The sequence below is a fragment of the Eurosta solidaginis genome, chromosome 2, assembly GCF_040869045.1.
Source record: "Eurosta solidaginis isolate ZX-2024a chromosome 2, ASM4086904v1, whole genome shotgun sequence".
NCBI classification, from domain to species: domain Eukaryota; kingdom Metazoa; phylum Arthropoda; class Insecta; order Diptera; family Tephritidae; genus Eurosta; species Eurosta solidaginis.
In genome coordinates this window covers 130770567-130793174 of record NC_090320.1, presented here as the reverse complement: position 1 = coordinate 130793174, position 22608 = coordinate 130770567, and the positions used below count along the sequence as shown (strand labels likewise).

Below are 22608 nucleotides of genomic sequence, written 5' to 3'. Positions count from 1 at the left end.
AGCTATTTACTATGAGTAAGGAACTCTTATTATTTAATAAAGATAAAAATTTAATTTGAATATTTGGTGTCGAATTTAAATGCGCGTGCCGGCGTTTCGATGAGGAGATCACGAGAGAGAACTTTTTTCTTCTTTTTGCTAAGTGCGCTTGCATTTCATTCTGTTTCGTTCTTTCGCTGTTGCTGGGTTACCAGCGTAGTTCAATGTATTTACTCGATTTTCATTTACTTCGACGTTAAAAGACTTTGTGTGTTTAGAAACTACGAGATACGGGCTACCGTACGTCGGTTGAAATGCTGGTCGGGCTTTCTCGTTGCGCACGAATAAATGAGTTGCGTCGGCTAATTTGCTGAATACAAAAGCTTTCGTAGCGTCTTGATTTGCCGTTTGATTTGGGCGTACATTCTGCATTTTATCTGTGAGCTGTTTAGCGAAATCTTATTGCGGTATGTAGTTGTCGCTATCATTGAAAAACTGGCCCTGTAACCGTAAACTAGTGCCGTAAACGAGTTGCGCAGCTGTGGTGGCTTAAATGCAGATCGAAGTCTAGTAGTAATATAGGCAGATGATCAACCCAATCATCAATGTTTTTTTTGTTGTTGAAAATAGATTCCGCCCTTGAAAATGCTAGGATGACTAGCGAAACGTCGGGCTGTAACAGTGAATAAACTTGTTTTATTTGCACTGATAACGCAATAGGTCAAGTAGCCTTGCATAATATTGTAAATTAATCCAATCATTTTGTTCGATACAAGTAATTGCAGTTTTGAGGGTTCGATGCCATCGTTCAATGATTCCGTTCGCCTGTGGATGATATGGTGTTGTACGCAGATGTGTTATGCCTAGCATGCGTGACAACTCCTTGAAGAGTTGGGACTCAAACTGCCTTCCTTGATCAGTAGTGATGCGTGCTGGTATACCAAATCGTGAGAACAAAATGTTGACTAGTTTTTTGGCTACTGTTTCTGCGCATATGTCGTGAATCGGTATTGCCTCAGGCCAGCGGGTGTACCTTTCAATGACCGTGAGGCAGTACTGATAATCATTAGATGGTGGTAATGGACCTATTATGTCCACATTAATGTGCTCAAACCTGGATAATGGTAACGGAATTGGCTGTAACGGAGATCGAACGTGTTTGCTAACCTTAGATCGTTAGCAGCTGAGGCATCGTTGAAATATGTTCGCTATTTCTTTTCCCATGTTCGGCCAGACGAAGCGTGCCTTGATGAGCTTGGTGGCTGCTCGACACCACCGTGCGATATACTATGCATCTTGTCGCCGATATTTATACGAAACGATTTTGGTACAAATGGACGTACCTCTGCCGTAGACACATCGCAGAAGTTTTTATGTTTCGTGCCTGATAAGCGTATCCATTTCAGTTGGAAGGAAGTATTACCTTCTATTAGTTTTTTTAATTCTGGACATTTCGTTTGTTGTTCGGCGATATGATTGAAGTCGATTGCTATTGGCTCGATACGTGGCAGTGCGTCGGCGGTTGTATTTTCAATAGCAGAAACGTGAACGATGGTCGTGGTAAATTGCCCGATGAAATCTAGTTGTCGCAGCTGCCGTGGTGACGCCTTTTCCGGTTTTTGCTTAAATACGTAAACGAGTGGTTTATGATCGGTTTGTATCTCGAAAGGTCTCCCTTCTAAAAGGCAGCGGAAGTGCTTTATGGCCATATATTGCGAGCAACTCCCGGTCATAGGTGCTATACCTCCGCTGTGTATCGGTCTACTTTTAGCTATAAAATGCCAGTAACTGCAGATTATTTTTAACGATTTGGTGGAGTGCAGCACCAATAGCGGTATAGCTGGCGTCTGTACACAACGATATTTTAGCGTTTGTCGCTGGGTGAACGAGGAGGGTTGCGTTTGCCAGTTGCTTCTTGCACTCATTAAAATGGTTCGTCGTTTCGTCATTGAATTTAATAGGGGTGTTATCGTTTTTTCGGTTCCCCGGAATTAAAGAGATTAAAGGTCTTTGATGACGTACAGAACTAGGAACGAAACGGCGGTAAAAGTTGATCATCGCCAAGAATCGCCGTAGTTCTTTGGCAATTTTGGGGAGTGGAAAATTTTTGATGGCTTACAGTTTTCATGCAATGGTTTAATTCCTTCCGCTGTGACAATGTACCCGAGAAGATTTATCTGATTTTGCATGAATTTGCATTTTTTGAGGTTAGTCGTCAAGTGAAATTGCCGTAGACGTTCAAAAACTTGTCGCAATTGGATTTTATGTTCGTCGACGCTTTCTGAAGCGATGCACACGTCATCGATGTAAACAAAAACAAATTCCAATCCTCGAAAAACTGCATGCATGAACCGTGGGAATGTTTGTGCAGCATTGCACAGACCAAATGTCATGTGCCTAAACTCAAATAGTCCGAATGGCGTGGTTATTGCCGTTTTCGGTATGTCGTTGGGCTCGATTGGAATTTGGTGATAAGCTCGGTTTAGGTCAATTTTGCTGAAAACTCGTTTTTAGTACAATCAGTTTGTGAAGTCTTGTATATATGGCAGTAGATAACGATCCGGTATTGTTTGGGCGTTGATAGCGCGATAGTCGCCACATGGTCGCCACTCGCCACTCGCCTTCTTTACCATGTGTAGTGGGGAAGCGTACGAACTTTTAGATGGACGACATATTCCGAATATGGATAAGTATTCAAACTCGGCTTTTGCCGCTTTGAGTTTGTCTGGGGCGAGTCGCCTAGGTCGAGCAAAAACAGGCGGACCCTTTCGATGCAGTGAGTTACACCCATTTGAGTTTTGGATGGAGCTGGTGCGTTCATGTCGGTGATCTCACCAAACTAACAGAGCATATTTGTGATTACGTTGGAAATTTGGCACTCACTGATTGTTGGCTGTTCGAGACTACATACGCGTGGTGGGTTAGTTTGTAATGCCTTGTCGATAAGTATGGAGCTCGCGATGTCTACTATGCGGTTGAAGTGACGAAGGAAATCGACGCCGATAATAGCGTACCTCGTTTTTGCGATGACGAAGTCCCATGTGAATGTTCGTGTGAGACCTAAGTCGAGTGTTCGTCGTGTTACACCGTATGTTTTGATGGGTGTGCCATTAGCTGCGAAGATTGGGCTGCGTTTAAAATTTGACAAACGGCATGCCCGGGTTGGGGGAATCACAGAAACCTCTACTCCCGTGTCGATTAGGAACAGTTGCTTCGATTTTCTGTCGGGTATAAAAAAACGTTTAGATTTAATTAATTCTGAAAACTTTACCTCTAATTCACATTGAGACCGATTTTTTGATGATTTTATTTTGCCGCAACCGTCGAAAATACCCTTTGCGGCAGTGTTCAGTTTTTTGATACCTTTGTAACTTTCGATGGAAAATCGCAAGGACTGCGACACTTACGAGCTTACGTTCCGTATTCGCGATGATACCAGCAAGTCGGAGATTGTTCAGCTTTGTCGTGCCGTACGGTGTATTAGTGCGTCTATCTGTGCTTCGTGAACGTTCACGTGGTCGACTGCGACAGTTGAGTGTTAACTGATTTAGCTTGCTGTTGAGTATGGCTTCTTGCTTTTAAGCTCGTCTTTCTAGCTCGGACACACGGTTGGCTGATGTTTCGACAGCGTTGATGGCAGATCCTCTAGCTGGTGCTGATGCGTTCCAGTCTCGGCTTAGTGCATCTAGCACTGAATCTGCGATGTTTGCGAGTTGATGCAATGGCGTGCTGGGTTGTGCCAGTAACATGCCGGCGATGCTGATTCTGGTAGCTGTTTGAGCCAGTATTGCTGGATAAATGCCTCATCTTTAGTGGCATTCGTCCGTTGTATTTGGCTCAGCAAATGGCGTGGTTTACTGTCGCCAAGTTGAATGCCGGTTAACTTATCGATTCGGGCCATAGCAGAATCGCTGAATTTCTGGATTATGGCTTTTTTGAGCGTAGCCTACGGGGCTGTTTTAGGTGGGCACCGCACTAAATCGAAAACCTGCTCTAAAGTGAAGTCGTCCGCATGTGCTATAATAGCTCTGTACTTATCCCTTTCCTTACGTGCACCAAAACCATGTAGTTCAAACCACGCATCGATTTTAATAAACCATGACTCTATGTTGTATTTGGAATTAAGCTTGGGAAACGGTAACTTCCCAAATACCGCATTTATTTGCGGTCTATCAGCGTTTTCGTCGTTAGCGCCGCCGCTGGCGTCGATGTTGCTGCCGCTTCCCGCAGCCGCTGCGGCTTTTTTTTTGTTAATTCACTTTTTAAATGCTTACTACACTAAAACAATTTTAATTTAATTGCAAGTTATTTACTACGAGAAGGAACTCTAATTATTTAATAAGATAAAAATTTAATATGAATATTTGGTGTCGAATTTAAATGCGCGTGCCGGCGTTTCGATGATGAGATGACGAGAGAGAACTTTTTTCTTCTTTTTGCTAAGTGCCATCGTTCCTTCGCTTTTGCTGGGTTACCAGCTTAGTTCAATTGTTTAGGTTGCCACAGCGGCGATTTGGCCTTTGCCGCAGCGAGTACCTCCCTGAAGGTGCTATATGGTCATGCTCCATGCCCAGCACCTCTATCCGCATTCGCCGTGTAAACTGCTTGGTTTCGCCCGCATCTCCAAAAGCGCTACCTATCGCTTGAATGAAAGCTGATTTATCGCCGCAACGTGCAGTTTCGATAACTACATCAAATGATGTTTATTTGAATATTATTCGAAAATATTCCTACCACTAAAGTAAACTTTTAAATAAAGTTAATATAGTGCAATGAGAAAGAGTGGTACAATTACAATAACAAAAAGCACGCTTTGCCCAAATTAGTGTAGACAGAATGTCTCAAATTGAACGAGTGTGTGAAAATGTGGTAAAATTGAAATTAACAAAGAAAGCAAAAACGACACAGTAGCCCAGTGATTAAGCTATTGTAAGTTGCAGCGAGTTATCCATGGTTAGAATCTTGGTAAAACGTTTGTAAAAAATTGACGAAATTTCTTGACAATGATTACGGAGCATAAAAACAACAATTGAATAACAATTATTAGTAACCGGTCGTAAGTTCAATAATTGTTAAAAATTAAGTAAAATTTAATACACCATGAAACCTATATATAAATTAATTAAAAATAATGTAGCACATTGTCCTGTTTCACAAATTTATGTAAGTGATAAATAATAAAGACATAATCGCTAAATCCATTTATTTCGCCATTTTCTGGAAACTGCCAAAGTTCAAACAATTATTTCATATACGTCGTTAAAGTTACAGTGGTTGCAATGGCTTTACTTGCAAACCCGTCAATAGCGAACTTCCTGCAGTTTACTAGAAAATAGTTACTTTTCGGAATCCGATAGTCAACTAGTAGTTAGATTTTCTTAGCAAATGATGATTTTTTTCTGCAGTTTATCTATTGGGCTCACTGAATACATTTAAATTTGCCGTCTCTTAATACTTTCAGGTGATGAGTCCGATTCTTTGGGGACAAATCGTCAAGGAAAAATATTAACATCAAATACACTTAACAAAGATAAAAGGAAGCCCTTCTTCAAAAAACAGGAGACTGCGTCACCTTATGACGTAGTACCATCTATGCGACCTGTAGTTTTGGTCGGTCCCAGTCTTAAAGGATATGAAGTAACCGATATGATGCAAAAAGCCTTATTTGACTTTTTAAAACACCGTTTTGAGGGCAGAATTATAATAACGCGAGTTATGGCTGATATTTCGTTAGCCAAAAGGTCTATTATGAATAATCCTACAAAGCGAGCAATAATGGAGCGCTCCAGTAGTCGATCCGATTGCCTCACCAAAGTTCAGGAAGAAATTGAACGCATATTTGAACTGGCGAGAACTTTACAATTAGTTGTTCTGGATTGCGATACTATCAACCATCCATCTCAGCTGGCAAAGACATCATTGGCGCCTACCATTGTGTATTTGAAAATAAGTAGCAGCAAGGTAAATTAACAATTGTACGAGTTATAATTACTAGCGTTCACCGCAGGCTTTGTCCTTGCCGAAATTTTGTTTGCCTACATTTAAAAAGTGATTCTCGCATACAGTGGTTTGCCTAAGTGGTTCCGTAGACGCAAGCTGAAACCGTTGTTTACCCAGCAAAATTATTCTTGTTCGTTTATTGTTACGTGTTTTTTGACTCCCCGCATTTCTTTGTTTTACCTTTGGATTGCTTTGTGGTTTTGCTTTTGTAAACCGAGTTAAAAGGTCCGAATATTGCGCCCACGATGTCAAAGGTCCTGGGTGAAAGTCACACAATAAAATTTGTGATTATAAGATGATCCACTGGAAGTTGTAAGCGTTACTATAATTAATAAAATGGGGCTTTGCGAGATTTTCTTAGTACATGAAACATTGTTGGGCGACGAAAGCGATCCCATTTAATTGCTTAAAGGTTTATGAAACTAAAAAAATAATTTTAAACAAATTTTTAGTTAAACGGTTTTATTGAAAACAATAATTACATGAAGTAATAATAACACTAAAAGCTAGAAAATAATTAGGTAGGTCCTAAGTACTAGTCATCACACTCCTCATCAATCTAGGGCATTGATCAGACAATTAAATAAAAGCGTTGGGCGCGTGAATTTATTTAATTGCATATTATTTCTCATTCTATTTAGTTCATTTAGTGACTCATTATTACAAGAAATCTTTCCTGACAATTTGTTACAATCTAAGTCCTCAACACATAACCCTTCCAACACATAAGTCCTTCCTCCAACTCCAAAATATTGTGATGTCACTTCATCCGAACTGTATGTAATATTTGTTCCAAATATGGACCAAATCGGACCACAAATACGATTTTTTGAATATCTCGATCTTTGCGACACCTAGCGGCGATTTTTTTCATATGTCGCTTTCTATTTTTGTATGTGTTATGTGTCCCAAATATGAGCCAAATCAGACCACAAATACGATTTTTGTGAATATCTCGATCATTGCGCCACCTAGCAACGATTTTTTTCATAGGTCGCTTTCAATTCTTGTATGTATTATGTGTTCCAAATATGAGTCAAATTGGACCACAAGTACGATTTTTGTGAATATCTCGATCCTTGCGCCACCTAGCAACGATTTTTCTTTCATAGGCCGCTTTCTATTCTTGTATGTATTATGTGTTCCAAATATGAGCCAAATCGGACCACGAGTACGATTTTTATGAATATCTCGATCCTTGCGCCACCTAGCGCCGATTTTTTATAGATCGCCTTCTATTCTTGTATGTATTATGTGTTCCAAATCGGATCACAAATACGATTTTGTGAATATCTCGATCCTTGCGCCACCTAGCGGCGATTTTTTTCATAGGTCGCTTTTTATTCTAGTATGTATTATGAGTTCCAAATATGAGCCAAATGGACCACAAATACAATTTTTGTGAATATCTCGATCCTTGCGATGATTTTTTTTCTTATTATTGCATTGTCATCGGGTTCTAAACTATATTCCAAGTTTAAAGCTTGTAGCTCATCGGGAAGTTACTTAAATTTTAATAAAACCGTTTAAAAATAGGAAGAAATGAAACACGAAAATATTCAGTATTAGTGGTGGGTAATGACACCATTTTTGAGAGTTAATACAGTCACACAGGCACACTTTGCAGTGTTATGTTGCAGCTGATTATCGAAATTCGATATGAGTGTTGGCACAATAACAGAGCACAGTGCTTAACTTACCTCAAATACATTCGACTTTAGTTTCGTTTTGGTGCTGGCGTGGTTTTGAAAGAACACATGTTGAACGTTTTCCTACCACAATTAACGCAAAAAGAAAACTCAAATTTTTATTTTTCTCCATTCAAAAATGTAAATAACAATTCTTTTTAGTTTAAAGAAAATAATTATGTAAATTAGGTTAGGTTTTGGTGTTAGCTAACCTGATAGGGGAAGCTCATTTGGACAACATGATGGTCCATTGTGATACCACATACAATAAAATAAAATAACGGTGACGTAGATATAGCTACTTAGAGAATCGTTGGCAACGATAAAGCTGCGAATGATACCGATCTTAACGTTCGATAAATCCTCGGGAGATCCAAGTGAGTCGCGACCTACGTAATTTCGCCTTGTTCTGGCAAAAACTGGGCAATCAAGCATAAAGTGATTTGATGATTCCACCTCATCATCCTCCATACAGCTGCAGCAGGATGGAGTTTCCAGTATATTGAGACGTACCGCATGGATACCCATTGGACAATGCCCTGTCGAAACGCCAATGACCATAGATAGGTGAGCCTTAGTGAACCGAAGTACTTCGGCAGACCTCGTGCCCTCCACTTTCGGCCAGAAAGTTCTTGCTACCCTGCAAGAGGTGGTGTCCGCCCGACGTTTGCTGAGCTGACTCGAGGCCCAGCAATGGAGGAGCAAACCACAGGTGACCAGCGGAATCCCAAGATCCCTACAGCCATCTTTATCCGATTCAGTTGTACCGATGAGGGCTAAGAGATCCGCTTCACAGTTGCCCGGGATATCGCTATGGCCCGGGACCCAGATAATCTTAATTATAAAATAGTTCGATACAATCGCAAGTGAGGCCAGGCACTCCCAGAAACCCTCGATCTCACTATACTTGAACTCAAGGCCTTGATAGCCGCTTGGCTATCAGAGTAGTTGTTGAATTCCCTTACCGTAGTAACACTGGGTAGCATTTTATCCACCGCATCTTTAATCGCAGCAACTTCCGCTTGGAATACACTGCAGTGATCCGCCCATTAAACTTGTGGCTTACATTTAGCTCTTGACATGTTCAGCATGACATTCAGTGCCAAGGTAGGTGTTGGTCTGAGAGCGCCACTGTTACCGATCATCGCCGTCCGTTGCACTGACAACAATATTTTGAAGGTGCTCGCCGTGTCCAATGCTTTCCCCCAGACCAGCACCCCATATAGTACAATCGGTTTGACCACCATCTCATAAATCCAGTTTACTACTCCTGGCGAGAGTCCTCATCTCTTTCCGATAGCCCCCCTGCAGCACCGCAGCCTTCCTGGCCCTATCTTCCACATTGGGTCTCCAGGACAGTTTCTTGTCCAAAACAATCCTCAAATATTTAACCCTATCGGAAAGTACCAGCGGCACCCCAACAATCCAGGGAGCTCTGAAATCGGGCATCTTATATCTCCTTGTAAAAAGAACCAATTCCGTTTTTCCCGGGTTGACCGCCAATTCACATGATTCAGCCCACCTAGCCACAGTACCAAGGTAGCCCTGCAGTACACCGCGCAGGCTTCCCAGAAATTTTCTTCTGACCAGGATAGCGAGGTCATCTGCATAGGCAACCGCCCTACAGCCATTGGCGTCCAGCTCCACAAGATCTCGGTGACTACTACAACTAAGAGCAGAGGAGAAAGAACACCCCCCTGTTGGCGTGCCCCTGCACACCTTCCTCTTAATTATGGCCCCTCCCCACTCCGCTGCAACAATTCTGCTGCTTATATGTTTGCTAATAAATTCAGTCAGAGCCGCCTGGACTCCTAAACCTACCAGAGCTCTTTTGATTGCCCCCGGTAAGACATTGTTAAAAGCCCCCCGGATGTCTAGAAAGGAGCCCAGAGCAAACTCTTTGTGTTCTAGGGACCCCTCTATTTGTTTTACAATCGAATGTAGAGCCGTTTTCGTCGATCTGCCCTTGCAGTAGGCATGCTGTGAAGCCGAGAGTGTCCCCCGAGGTATCCTTTCCCGTAGGTACAGGTCAATCAACCGCCCAAACGTCTTAAGAAGAAACGATGAGAGATTGATTGGTCTGAAATGCTTAGGTGATACATAAGAGCTTCTGCCGGCTTACGGAATGAAGATGACCCTAACCGTGTGCCAAGACTTCGGAATAGAATTAAGCCTGAAGCAGCTAGTGCAGATGATGGCCAACCAGCGGCAGAACATCCCTAAAGACTTTTGGAGTTGCTCAGGAATGATGCCATCCGGGCCCGGAGACCTATAGGTCTTGAACGAGCCTATAGCCCAGGTTATTTGACTTTCCCATAGTGGAATGGCGGTAATTTCTGCATGACCAACGACCGACGACCATGCAGGCGAAGATCCCTGCGCAAGTCGGACATCCGGAAAATGATTGCCCAGTAAAAGCTTTAGCAACTCCTCGCTACTCATCGGTCAGTCCCCACCATCATCTCTCAGATACTCCAGAGGTGCGGGATTCCTAGAGAGTATTTTTCTAAGCCTCGCGGATTCATTGCAGCCTTCTACGTTTTTGCAGAAGCTTCGCCATTAATCTCGTTTGGCTATCTTTATTTCATATTTATAAATCCGCAGACTCACCTTATAGAGCTCCCAGTCCGGGGGTAATTTAATCCTCCTGGCTCTGTTGAAGAGCCGCCGACTGGACGCTCTTAGGTCGTCAAGAGAATCAGACCACCAGGGCGGCTTGCTCTTCCCCCTGTAAGTTTTCAACGGGCAGGGCAGTTGAAAGACGCTATTGCTTGCCGAGGTGAAATTTTCCACCAGAACGTCTGTCTCAGATTCGGATAGACCCGAACTAACGGTAGGCACTGCAGGCAACAGCTCTCCCAGCTTCCTACAACAAAAGTCCCAGTTAGTACTTTTAGGGTTCCTAAAAGATATTTTACCGGGACGTTTTTCGTTCACCGAGAACTGAATATATATCAGTAATCAGAGAAGGAGTGTTCGTTGAGAACCCTCCAGCCAGATATCCGATCTTACAGTTCTCTACTAACCAGGGTGAAGTCCAGGACCTCCTCCCTTACCGCAGTAATAAAAGTCGGGTCATTCCCCGTATTACATATACAAAGTCTCTCATCTACAATAAAAGTAAATAAAGACTCATCTCTGGTGTTCGTATCCGAGCTACTCCAGATGCTATGGTGGGCATTAGCATCGCACCTATAATCACGCCAATACCTCTCCGCCAGGCTTCAGCGGTGATTTCGCTCAGTATCGCAGGTGGTGGTCCCGCTACGTCCCCATGGGGCATGTACGCTGAGACCATCCACATTTCGTTACTGCCTCGCTCGAGGCAGACCGTGGTTACGTCAGCATTGCTGAAATTATAGAGAATAAAAGCTTTAAATTCCTTCTTAACAAGCACACAGGATCTAGGCCTACCTGTCTCCCCATGCACCAAGGTGTTGAATTTTCCCGTTCTTAGTCCAGACATATTTCTGCCGTTACTACTCAGCCACGGCTCCTGGACAAGGACTATATCTACTCCGCCTTTTTCAAGGCAGAGCAACAAGTTTGCGGAAGCCGCCTTAGAGTGCCGGAGATTGATTTGACGGACTTCCATCAACACCACTCTTCTTCTGCAACCCATCCTTGGCGGATTCGCCCTCGGTGGCTAGGAGATCCTCCTCCCCACCAAACAGACGATTTACACTGATGACGGATCCCGCCATCGACTGTTCGCCTTCGGAGGCTAGGAGCTTCTACTCTGCCCATCAGCCAGATGACCAAAACTAATCATAGATCCCGCCATTGACGAGACGTCAACCGCGTTTTCGCTGTCTGAATTGGGGGGTCAGTAACCACAACCATGGATACTGGATCCCCTGCGGACGCCTCCCCATCCCGAACAGTATCTGGGGTAGTGGAGCCATCTCCCCTGGAATCGGCGTGGTAGATTTGGAGGACCACACGTACGAGACCATAGGAGGTAACCATACTCATGTCAGAGAGAGGACCGGTGGACTCTGTGTTTAGCAGAATCAGCACTTGCCGACGTGGCCCAACGGCCTCCTCTACTCTTAGGACACTCCAGTTATGCATCGGAAAGTTTGGGTTGCTGTACCGCATCAACTCTAATATTTTCTCCGGCTCGAGCCCTCGGTCGAAGGGGGAAATGCCTCCTTTCCACGGCCTCGTGCCTAGCTCTCTTCCTCAACTCCCCAACCAAAGAAATTATTCTCTTAAAGATACAGGCCGACCGCTCGTCTGCACAAGTAATCAATCTAAATCCACGATACAATCCCGAGTATTCGAAGCATGGCCGCGAACCTGGGCTCTCCATAACGGCGGTCATATAGGCCGCTGATATGGCGTGGCGACCCACAGCCAATCCTCTCGGCCCACTCCAGCATGCGGGCATGCTTCTCAGAAATCTGAGCTGCATCCTTTCCGCCTAAGCGCTCGAAGATCTTCTCGGGCCTCCTTATTGGTGCTGGGCTGGTCCGTCGCATTTGCCTGATCTCTCCCTTTCCCAGTCACAGCCCCATATGGGTCTGCATTGGGTGTCGGTTTCGAGCCTCCTCCACTACCCGTATCTACGGGGTTTAAACCCAAACCCTTGCGCTGATCCGTCTGATCAGCCCTTTTGATCCGCTGGGAGTTTTCCTTGCTGTCAGTGACCTGCTTCGGAGCGCTCTCCGCGCCTATCGCGTCCCTCGCAACATGACGACCTTTGCCGTCACTCCTACCCTCCTTTTTATTTTTGTTGGTCGTGTCCATTCTAAGAATTTGAATTCCTTTTGCGTTACTTTGGTGTTTCCGTTGCGTTGTTTGCTGATTGAGAACATGGCTATGGAGACGTGTATGTTGACAGTCATATGTTGCCGCAGCGAAAGAGCCAAAACGACACAAAAGTCAAAAGAAAAATGTGAAATGAACTGGAAGTAAAGACTAAATATTTAAGTTTTGTGATAAAATAGTTTAGAAGTAACAAATGTACAAACTTATATAGAATATACTTTAAAAAGCTAAACACTTGAGATGAGCTTCTGAATACTTGTATCTTACTATATCTAATCTAATATAATCTAATATGTATTATAAATAGGAAAGTTTGGATGATTGTCCAGACGTTTGTTTTTGTGACTTAATCACGCAAGAACGGCTGGACGGATTTGGATGAAATTTGGCACACATATAGCCAGTAGTCTAGAAGGATGTACTAGCTATATACTTTTCAAAAGGGGGGAGGGTGTAAAATCTATAAATTGTTAAATCTATAAATTGTTATATTGTTATCATTTCTGTATACTTTCCGGGATCCGTCGGGGATCTCGACGGGGTTATTTCGGGACTTTTTCTCGACCAACACCGGATCATTTGGGACACCCTTTCGGCATCATTTCTGGATGGTTTTCGGGATCCGTCCGGGATCCCGTCAGGGTCGTTTCGGGACTTTTTCTCGACTAATACGGGATTATTTGGGGACCCTTTCGGCATCATTTCTGGATGGTTTTCGGGATCCGTCCGGGATCCCGTCAGGGTCGTTTCGGGACTTTTTCTCGACTAATACGGGATTATTTGGGGACCCTTTCGGCATCATTTCTGGATGGTTTTTGGGATCCGTCCGGGATCATTTCGGGACTATTAGCGGATTATTTGAAGACCTTTCCGGCATCATTTCTGCATAGTTTCATTCCTGGATGGTTTTCGGGATCCGTCCGGGATTTGGGACTATTAGGCGATCATTTGAAGACCCTTCCGGCATCATTTCTGCATAGTTTCCGGGATCCGTCTGGGATCTCGACAGGATCATTTCGGGATCATTTCTGCATAATTTTCGGGGTTCGTCCGAGATACCGTCGGGGTAATTTCGGGACTTTTTCTCGACTAATACAGGATCATTTGGGACACCCTTTCGGCATCATTTCTGTATGGTTTTCTGGATCCGTCCTGCACTTTTTCTCGAATAATACGGGATTATATGAGAACCTTTACGGCATCATTTCTGAATAGTTTTCGGGATCCGTCGGGGTCATTTCTGGACTTTTTCTCGACTAATACGTGATCATATGAGGACCTTTCCGGCATCATTTCTGGATAGTTTTCGGGATCCGTCCGGGATCCCGACGGGGTCATTTCAGGACTTTTTCGGAATCATTTGGGGTTCCTTCCGGCATCATTTCTAGAGGGTTCTCGCGATCCGTCCGGGATCCCATCGGAGTCATTTCGGGACTTTTTCGGGATCATTTGGGAACACTTCCGGCATCATTCTGGATGGGTTTCCGTCCGGCATCCCGTCGAGGTATTTTCGGGATAATTTGCGTACCTTTGAGACATAAATTCTTGATGGTTTCCGGGATCATTACGGGACTTTTTCGGGGTCATTTGGGTCTCTTCCGGCATCATTTCTGGATGGTTATCGCGATCGGTCCGGGATCCCGTTGGGGCCATTTCGGGGCTATTTCGGCATAATTTAGAGTATCTTCCGCCATCATTTCTGGATGGTTTTCGTGATCCGTCCGGGATCTCGTCGGGGTAATTTCGGGACTTTTTCTCGACTAATACGGGATCATATGAGGACCTTTCCGGCATCATTTCTTGATAGTTTTCGGGATCCGTCCGGGATCCCGCCGTGGTCATTTCGGGATCATTTGGGGTTCCTTCCGGCATCATTTCTAGATGGTTTTCGGGATCCGATCGGAGTCATTTAGGGACCTTTTTGGGATCATTTGGGGTTCCTTCCGGCATCATTTCTCGATGGTTTTCGGAATTCGTCCGGGATCCCGTCAGGGTCTTTTCGGGACTATTAGGGGATCATTTGGGAACCTTTCCGGCATCATTTCTGGATAGTTTCCGGGATCCGTCCGGTATCCCGTCAGTGTCATTTCGGGACTGTTAAGAGATCATTTGAGGACATTTCCGAATCATTTTTGGATAGTTTTTGGGATCCTTCCGGGATCCCGTCGGGGTAATTTCGGGACTATTAGGGGATCATTTGGGAACCTTTCCGGCATCATTTCTGGATAGTTTCCGGGATCCGTCCGGTATCCCGTCAGTGTCATTTCGGGACTGTTAAGAGATCATTTGAGGACATTTCCGAATCATTTTTGGATAGTTTTTGGGATCCTTCCGGGATCCCGTCGGGATAATTTCGGAACTATTAGGGGATCATTTGGGGACCTTTCCGGCATCATTTCTGAATAGTTTTTGGGATCCGTCCGGTATCCCGTCGGGGTCACTTCGGGACTTTTTCGGATTCATTTGTGAAACCTTCAGAGATCAGTTCTGTATAGTTTTCGGGAACCGTCCGGGGTACAGTCTCTGTGATTTCGGGCCTTTTTCGGGACTATTTCGGGATTATTGTGGGATCCCTCCGGGGTCATTTCTTGATGGTTTTCGGGATCCGTTGGGGATCCTGTCTGGGTAATTTCGGGATAATTTGGGGACCCTTCCGGAAACATTTCTGTATTGTTTTCGGGATCCGTCCGGGATCCCGTCAGTGCACTTTTTCAGTATGATTTGCCGACCCTCCCGGAATCATTTCTGGGTGGTTTCTGGTTTCTGTCCGGGATCCCGTCAGGGTAATTCCGGGACTTTTTCGGAATCATTTGGGGGCCCTTCCAGAATCATTTCAGGATGGTTTCCGGGATCCTGTGTGGGCAATTTCGGGATATTTTCTGGACTATTTCGGGATAATTTGCGGACCCTTCAGACTTAAATTCTGGATGGTTTACAGGAGCATTCAGTGTAAGTCGTCTGTTTGGGGGGAGGAGAATCTCCTAGTCTCCGAGGGCGAAGCCGCCAAGGATGGGGTGCAGAATAAGAAGGGTGGTGTTGATGGAAATCCGTCAAATCAATCTTCAGCATTCTAAGGCGGCTTCCGCAAACTTTTTGCTCTGTCTTGAGAAAGGCGGAGTGGATATAGTCCTTGTCCAGGAGCCGTGGCTGAGTAGTAACGGCGGAAAAATCTCTGGATTAAGGACGGGAAAATTCAACACATTGGTGCATGGGGAGGCAGGTAGGCCTAGATCCTGTGTGCTTATTAAAAAGGAATTTAAAGATTTTATTCTCTCTAATTTCAGCAATGCTGACGTAACCACGGTCTGCATCGAGCGAGGCAGTAACGAATTGTGGGTGGTCTCTGCGTATATGCCCCATGGGGACGCAACGGGACCACCGCCTGTGATACTGGGCGAAATCACCGCTGAAGCAAGGCGGAGAGGTGTTGGCGTAATCATAGGTGCCGATGCTATTGCACACCATAGCATATGGGGGAGCTCGGATACGAACACCAGAGGTGAGTCTTTATTTACTTTTATTGTAGATGAGGGACTTTGTATATGTAATAAGGGGAATGACCCGACTTTTATTACTGCGGTAAGGGAGGAGGTCCTGGACCTCACCCTGGTTAGCAGAGAACTGGAAGATCGGATATCTGGCTGGAGGGTTCTCAACGAGCACTCTTTCTCTGATCACCGATATATTCAGTTCTCGGTGAATGAAGAACGTCCCAGTAAAATATCTTTTAGGAACCCTAAAAGTACCAACTGGGATTTGTATTGTAGGAAGTTGGGAGAGCTATTGCCTGAGGCGCCTATCGTTGGTTCGGACCTGTCCGAATCTGAAATAGACGGTCTGGTGGAAAACTTCACCTTGGCAAGCAATAGCGCCTTTCAACAATCCTGCCCACTGAAAACTTACAGGGGGAAGGGCAAGCCGCCCTGGTGGTCTGATTCCCTTGACGACCTAAGAGCGTCCAGTAGGCGGCTCTTTAACAGAGCCAGGAGGAGTAAACTACCCTCGGACTGGGAGCTCTATAAGGTGAGTCTGGGGCTTTATAAATATGAAATAAGGATAGCCAAGCGAGATTCATGGCGAAGCTTCTGCGAAAATGTAGAGGGCTGCAATGTATCCGCGAGGCTTACAAAAATACTCTCTAGGAATCCCGCCCCTCGGGGTATCTGAGAGATGATGGTGGGGACTGGTCGATGAGTAGCGAGGAGTCCCTGAGACTTTTACTGGACAATCATTTTCCCGATGTCCCAGTTGCGCAGGAATCTTCGCTTGCGTGGTCGGCTGTTGCTGGCCATGCAGAAATGCCTGCCATCCCACTACGGGAAAGTCAAATATCCTGGGCTATAAATTCTTTCAAGCCCTATAAGTCACCCGGCCCGGATGGCATCATTCCTGCGCAACTTCAAAGGCCTTTAGGGATTTCCTGCCGCTGGTTGGCCATCATCTACACTAACTGCCTCAGGCTTAACTATATCCCTAAGTCGTGGCACACGGTTAGGGTCATCTTCAATCCGAAGGCCGGCAGGAGCTCTCATGTGTCACCTAAGGATTTCAGGCCAATCAGTCTCTCGTCGTTTCTTCTTAAGACGTCTGAGCGGCTGATTGACCTGTACCTATGGGAAAGGATACCTGGGGGGTTACTGTCGGCTTCACAGCATGCGTACTGCAAAGGCAGATCGACGGAAACGGCTCTCCATTCTATTGTAAAGCAAATAGAGGGGTCTCTAGAACATAAAGAGTATGCTCTGGGTGCCTTTCTAGACATCGAGGGGGCTTTTAACAATGTCTTACCGGGGGCAATCGGAAGAGCTCTGGTGGGTTTAGGAGTCGAAGCGACTCTGGTTGAATTTATTAGCAAACTTCTATGCGGCAGAATTGTCGCAGCGGAGTGGGGAGGGGCCATAATTAGGAGGAAGGTGTGCAGGGGCACGCCACAGGGGGGTGTCCTATCTCCTCTGCTCTGGGTTGTGGTAGTCAACGAGCTTCTTGTGGAGCTGGAAGCCAATGGTTGTCGGGTGGTTGCCTATGCAGATGACCTCGCTATCCTAGTCAGGGGCAAATTTCTGGGCACCCTGCGCGATGTTCTGCAGGGCTACCTGGATACTGTGGCTAGGTGGGCTGAATCATGTGGATTGGCGGTCAACCCGGGAAAAACAGAATTGGTTCTTTTTACAAGGAGATATAAGATACCCGACTTCAGAACTCCTTCGATTGGAGGGGTACCGTTGGTACTTACTGACCGGGTTAAATATTTGGGAATTGTTCTGGACAAGAAGCTGTCCTGGAGGCCCAATGTGGAAGATAGGGACAGGAAGGCCGCGGTTGCCTTGTACTGCTGCAGGGGGGCTATCGGAAAGAGATGGGGGCTCTCGCCAGGAGTAGTACACTGGCTTTATGAGAAGGTGGTCAAACCGATTCTGCTCTATGGGGTGCTGGTCTGGTGGAAAGCACTGGACACGGCGAGCACCTCCAAAATGTTAGTGTCAGTGCAACGGACGGCGCTTATCGCTATCAGTGGCGCTATGAGAACAACACCTACCTTGGCACTGAATGTCATGCTGAATATACATCCAGTAGATATTGCGGGAAAGGCAGCCGCGGCCCGGTCGTTGGTCAGGCTTCGTGATATGGGTTATATGCTTTCTGATTTCGGACACTCTAGCCTTCTTAGTAGTTTCGACTTTATCCCGGACAGGACGGACTATTGCATGCCGGTGGCCGCTCCCTATACAACCTTCACCCCAGTCATTCCCCCGAGGGAGGAGTGGAGAAGAGGAATTATCTGGGGCATGGGACCGGTTAACTTGTTCACGGATGGGTCGAAGTTGGACGGAAAGGTTGGCGGGGGGGTCTTTTGTCAAGAGCTAAATGTAAGCCGCAAGTTTAAGTTGGCTGATCACTGCAGTGTATTCCAAGCGGAAGTTGCTGCGATTAAGGATGCGGTGGATGAAATGCTATCCAGCGCTACTACGGTTAGGGATTTTAACATCTACTCTGATAGCCAAGCGGCTATAAAGGCCTTGAGCTCAACTACAGTGCGGCCGAGGGTGGTCTGGGAGTGCCTGACCTCACTTGCGGTTGCATCGAATTATTTTACAATTAAGATTATCTGGGTCCCGGGTCATAGTGATATTCCGGGTAACTCTCAAGCGGATCTCTTAGCCCGAATCGGTACAATTGAACCGGATGAAGATGGCTGTAGGGATTTCGGGATTCCGCCAGCCACCTGTGGATTGCTCTTCCATAGCTGGGCCTCGAGTCAGCTCAGCAAACGTTGGGCGGACACTACGTCTTGCAGGATATCAAGATCTTTCTGGCCGAAAGTGGATGGCAGGAGGTCTGCTGAAATAATTGGGTTCACTAAGGCTCACCTATCAATGGTCATTGGGGTTTTGACAGGGCACTGTCCCATGGGTATCCATGCGGTACGTCTCAATATATTGGAAACTCCATCCTGCTGCAGCTGTATGGAGGATGATGAGGTGGAATCAACAAATCACTTTATGCTTGACTGCCCAGCTTTTGCCAGAACTAGGCGAAAGTATTTCGGTCGTGACTCACTTGGATCTCCCGAGGAGCTATCCAAGGTTGAGATCGGGATCATTCGGAACTTTATCGTTGCTACCCAACGATTCTCTAAGTAGTTATATCTACGTCACCGTTAGTTTAGTTTATTATATGTGGTATCACAACGGACCGTCATGTTGGGCAAGTGAGCTTCCCCTATCAGGGAAGCTACCACCCAACCTAACCTAACCTAGGGACCCTTTCGGCATCACTACTGGATGGTTTTCCGGATCCCGTCAGGGTCATTTCGGGACTTTTTCGGCATCATTTGGCGACTCTCTGGCCTTTTTCGGGACTTTTCCGTCCGGGATCCCGTCGGGTTCATTTCGGGACTATTTCGGGATCATTTGAGGTACCTTCCGGCATCATTTCTGGATGGTTTTTGGGATCCGTCTGGGATCCAGTAGCGGTAATTTCGCGCCTTTTTCGGGATCATTTGGGGTCCCCTCCCTTGTACCTTTCCGGCATCATTCCTGGATAGTTTTCGGGATCTGTCCGGGATCCCGACGGGGTAATTTCGGGACTATTTCGTGATTATCTGGGGTACCTACGGGCATCATTTCTGGATCGTTTTTGGGATCAGTCCGGTATCCCGTCGGGGTCATTTCGGGACAATTTCGGGATCATTTTGGGTATTTTCCGGCATCATTTCTAAATGGTTTTCGGGATCCGGCCAGGAGCCCATCGGGGCCATTTCGAGACCTTTTCTCGACTGATACGGAATCATTTGGGGACCCGTTCGGCGTCATTTCGGGATCCGTCGGGGATCCCGTCAGGGTTTCTTCGGGACTTTTTCGGAATCAGTTGGGGTTCCTTCCGGCATCAATTCTAGATGGTTTCGGGATCCGTTCGGGATCCCGTCGGAGTCATTTCGGAACTTTTTCGGGATCATTTGGGGGTCCTTCTGGCATCATTTCTAGATGGTTTTCGGGATCCATCTGGGATCCCATCAGAGCACTTTTTCGGTATCATTTGCCGACTCTCCCGGAATCATTTCCGGGAGTTTTCCGGGATCTGTCCGGGATCCCGTCAGGGTAATTTCGGGACTCTTTCGGGATCATTTGGGGGCCTTTAAAGAATCATTTCTGTATCCGTCTGGCATCCAGTCGGGGTAATTTCGTGACTTTTTCTTTCGGGATCATTAGAGGACCTTTCCGGGATCATTTCTGGATGCTGTTCGGAATCCGTCCTGTATCCTGTCGGGATCATTTCGGGACTTTTCCAGGACTATTTTTGTATCCTTTTGGGACCCTTCCGGGATCATTTAAGGCCCCTTTGAAACCGGTAGCACACATGCCTTTTTAAATTATAAGTTTTTATGGAGCATGGATTTGGTGCAAATTATTCGTAATTAAATTTCGGTATGTTTTATATTTAATATCTAACAAAGCTTTTTCGTTCTATTTTTGAGTTTTTTTAAATGAATCCTGTAATAACCTGTTATAACTATAAACCACTTTTTGTAATATTTTAACCAACTAAATACCCGGAAATGCAATACTATTTGCATCTAAAAAATTCTGTTTGGTTTTACCCGATTGTAGTTTCACTCCTTTGTTCTATAAATAGTAATTCCTTCACCCCTGTCATAAGCGTGCCTTTTGGGTTATCAGCCCATTTATAGCGTTTTCTTTTCTGAAATAAATTTTTGCCTAAGTAAATGGTAAAGCCTTAATAGAGTTACTCCTAGCCCAGAAAATGTTCAACATTTATAGTGCATGCAAAGAGCATAAATGGCTACCCTGTGTATTAGCTGATTTTCACAAACGCGCTGTCAATGATAATAAAAATTCATTAGCAATTATTTCCTTCATTTCAATTTTCTTCGCTAAAATATGTGAAGTAACGAAAATAAATTGTGACGATCAGCTGGTTTAGCAGAGTTGCACTGCCACACCGCCATTTTATGCAAGGTAAAAGGTAATGCTTTTGCGTTGTGAGCAGGCAACAATTTTCACAAAAGAATGAAATACCCCGTAAAGGCGTTACCTGCTTTTTAGAATAGAACAAAATATATTTACAACCCTTGCGAGGCGTACAAATAGCGTAACACTTTTGCCAGAAAAGAACACGATATTAGTTCTTTTTTTACTCTATTACAAAAATAAAATAAATTAGACAAACATAATTTTTAAACATATAACTTGATAAGCAGGCAAACGTGCATAGCCCACATATTTAATTTTCTTCTTGCGGGCGGGCCGCGGGTAAAGGTTGGTATATATTTTAAATGGGAAAGTTTGGATGTTTGGATGTCCAGACGTTTGTCTTTGTGCCTGAATCACGCAAGAACGGCTGGACGGATTTGGGTGAAATTTGGCACACGTATAGCCAATAGTCTAGATCTACTAGATCTAGTCTAGGATCTACTAGCTATATTTATATATATATATATAAGAACAATTATAATTTGATTTTTGTATTTTTTCCAGGTTTTGAATTGCTTACTGAAAAATAGTAAAATTTACAAATTTTTGGCTTTACCAGCAATGATTTTTTTGTCAGTTTGGAATTTTTGTATACAGCTTACATTTGTATTTGAAAAATATTTCAGCAACAGAAAGAAGCAAAGCAAACAAATTTGTTTTTTTTTTTTTTTCATTAACTTCAGATGTAACTGGAATGGATGCGAGCTGTCGCCGTCTGCAGAGAAAAAAACTTGAATATTTTCCTGTGCTTTGAAGTTATAAGTATTTCATGATCAATCATTTTTAAGTAAACATTTTTCAGTTTTTTAACAGCCGAAATTCTGGTTTCGAATTACTTGTTGGAAATAAGTGAAAGTAATTTTTTTTTATTATTTCAGCAGAAATATTTGATTTTCAAAGATACATACAAACAATTTTACGATGTATAGATGGTAATAGCCTTCATCTACGAGTAGGTATTTCTTGTTTTTATGTTGTTTTAACCAGGCATGCTTAACCAACGAAACGATATTATTTCGTTACGATAATCAACGTTAATAAACGAAACGAAGTCATTTCGTTTCGTTTATTAACGTTAAGATCGTCAAATTAACGAAATGATTTCGTTTCGTTTTCTGCCATATCAAAACGAAATCAAATCGTTTATGTTGATTATTAATTTCAAACTATGCTGGCAAAGCTGATTGATGGCGGAGTCATTAAAGGTGAAAGCATTAGCCAAGCTGATTGCAACTTTTCTCATGAATTTTGACAGTACAAACATTTCTCAGAGTATTTTTGACATTACCACCAACGAATTACACAAACAAATTACATAGAGTTTGTGTGTGTATGTGCGCTCGTTGTTGCCACCTTACGGCTTCACCATGGCTATAGCATTGCCAGCACAATTCAAACATAAAGTATCACGTTTTTGTTAACGTTTTTAACGTTAACGAAAGCTTTTCGTTTCGGTTAAAAACGAGATACAATTTATCTTGATAATTTCTTTATCGATAATATTTCGAAGTGTTTCAACGGAAACGGTGGTGCATCCCTGGTTTTAACACTCGACACACATATATACGCATACTTCTACTGAAAAAAAGACGAATACGTACGTACAAAACCTGCACATCCACCCGTAGCTTGGTATATGTGCTGCAGTCATTCGGGGGTTTTTCCGGGACCAAAGC

At 44.4% G+C, this 22608-nt stretch overlaps 1 protein-coding gene across 6 annotated transcripts in view; it reads left to right on the top strand.

The window, feature by feature from the left end:
* Nucleotides 1-22608, top strand: part of Ca-beta (Ca2+-channel-protein-beta-subunit) — a 1568477-nt gene that overhangs the window by 679634 nt on the left and 866235 nt on the right. For all 6 annotated transcript variants that reach the window (XM_067766220.1, XM_067766221.1, XM_067766223.1 and 3 more), the window contains one exon: nt 5441-5940. In XM_067766220.1, the coding sequence (XP_067622321.1) occupies nt 5441-5940 (500 nt within the window). The remainder of the gene's footprint in view (nt 1-5440; nt 5941-22608) is intronic.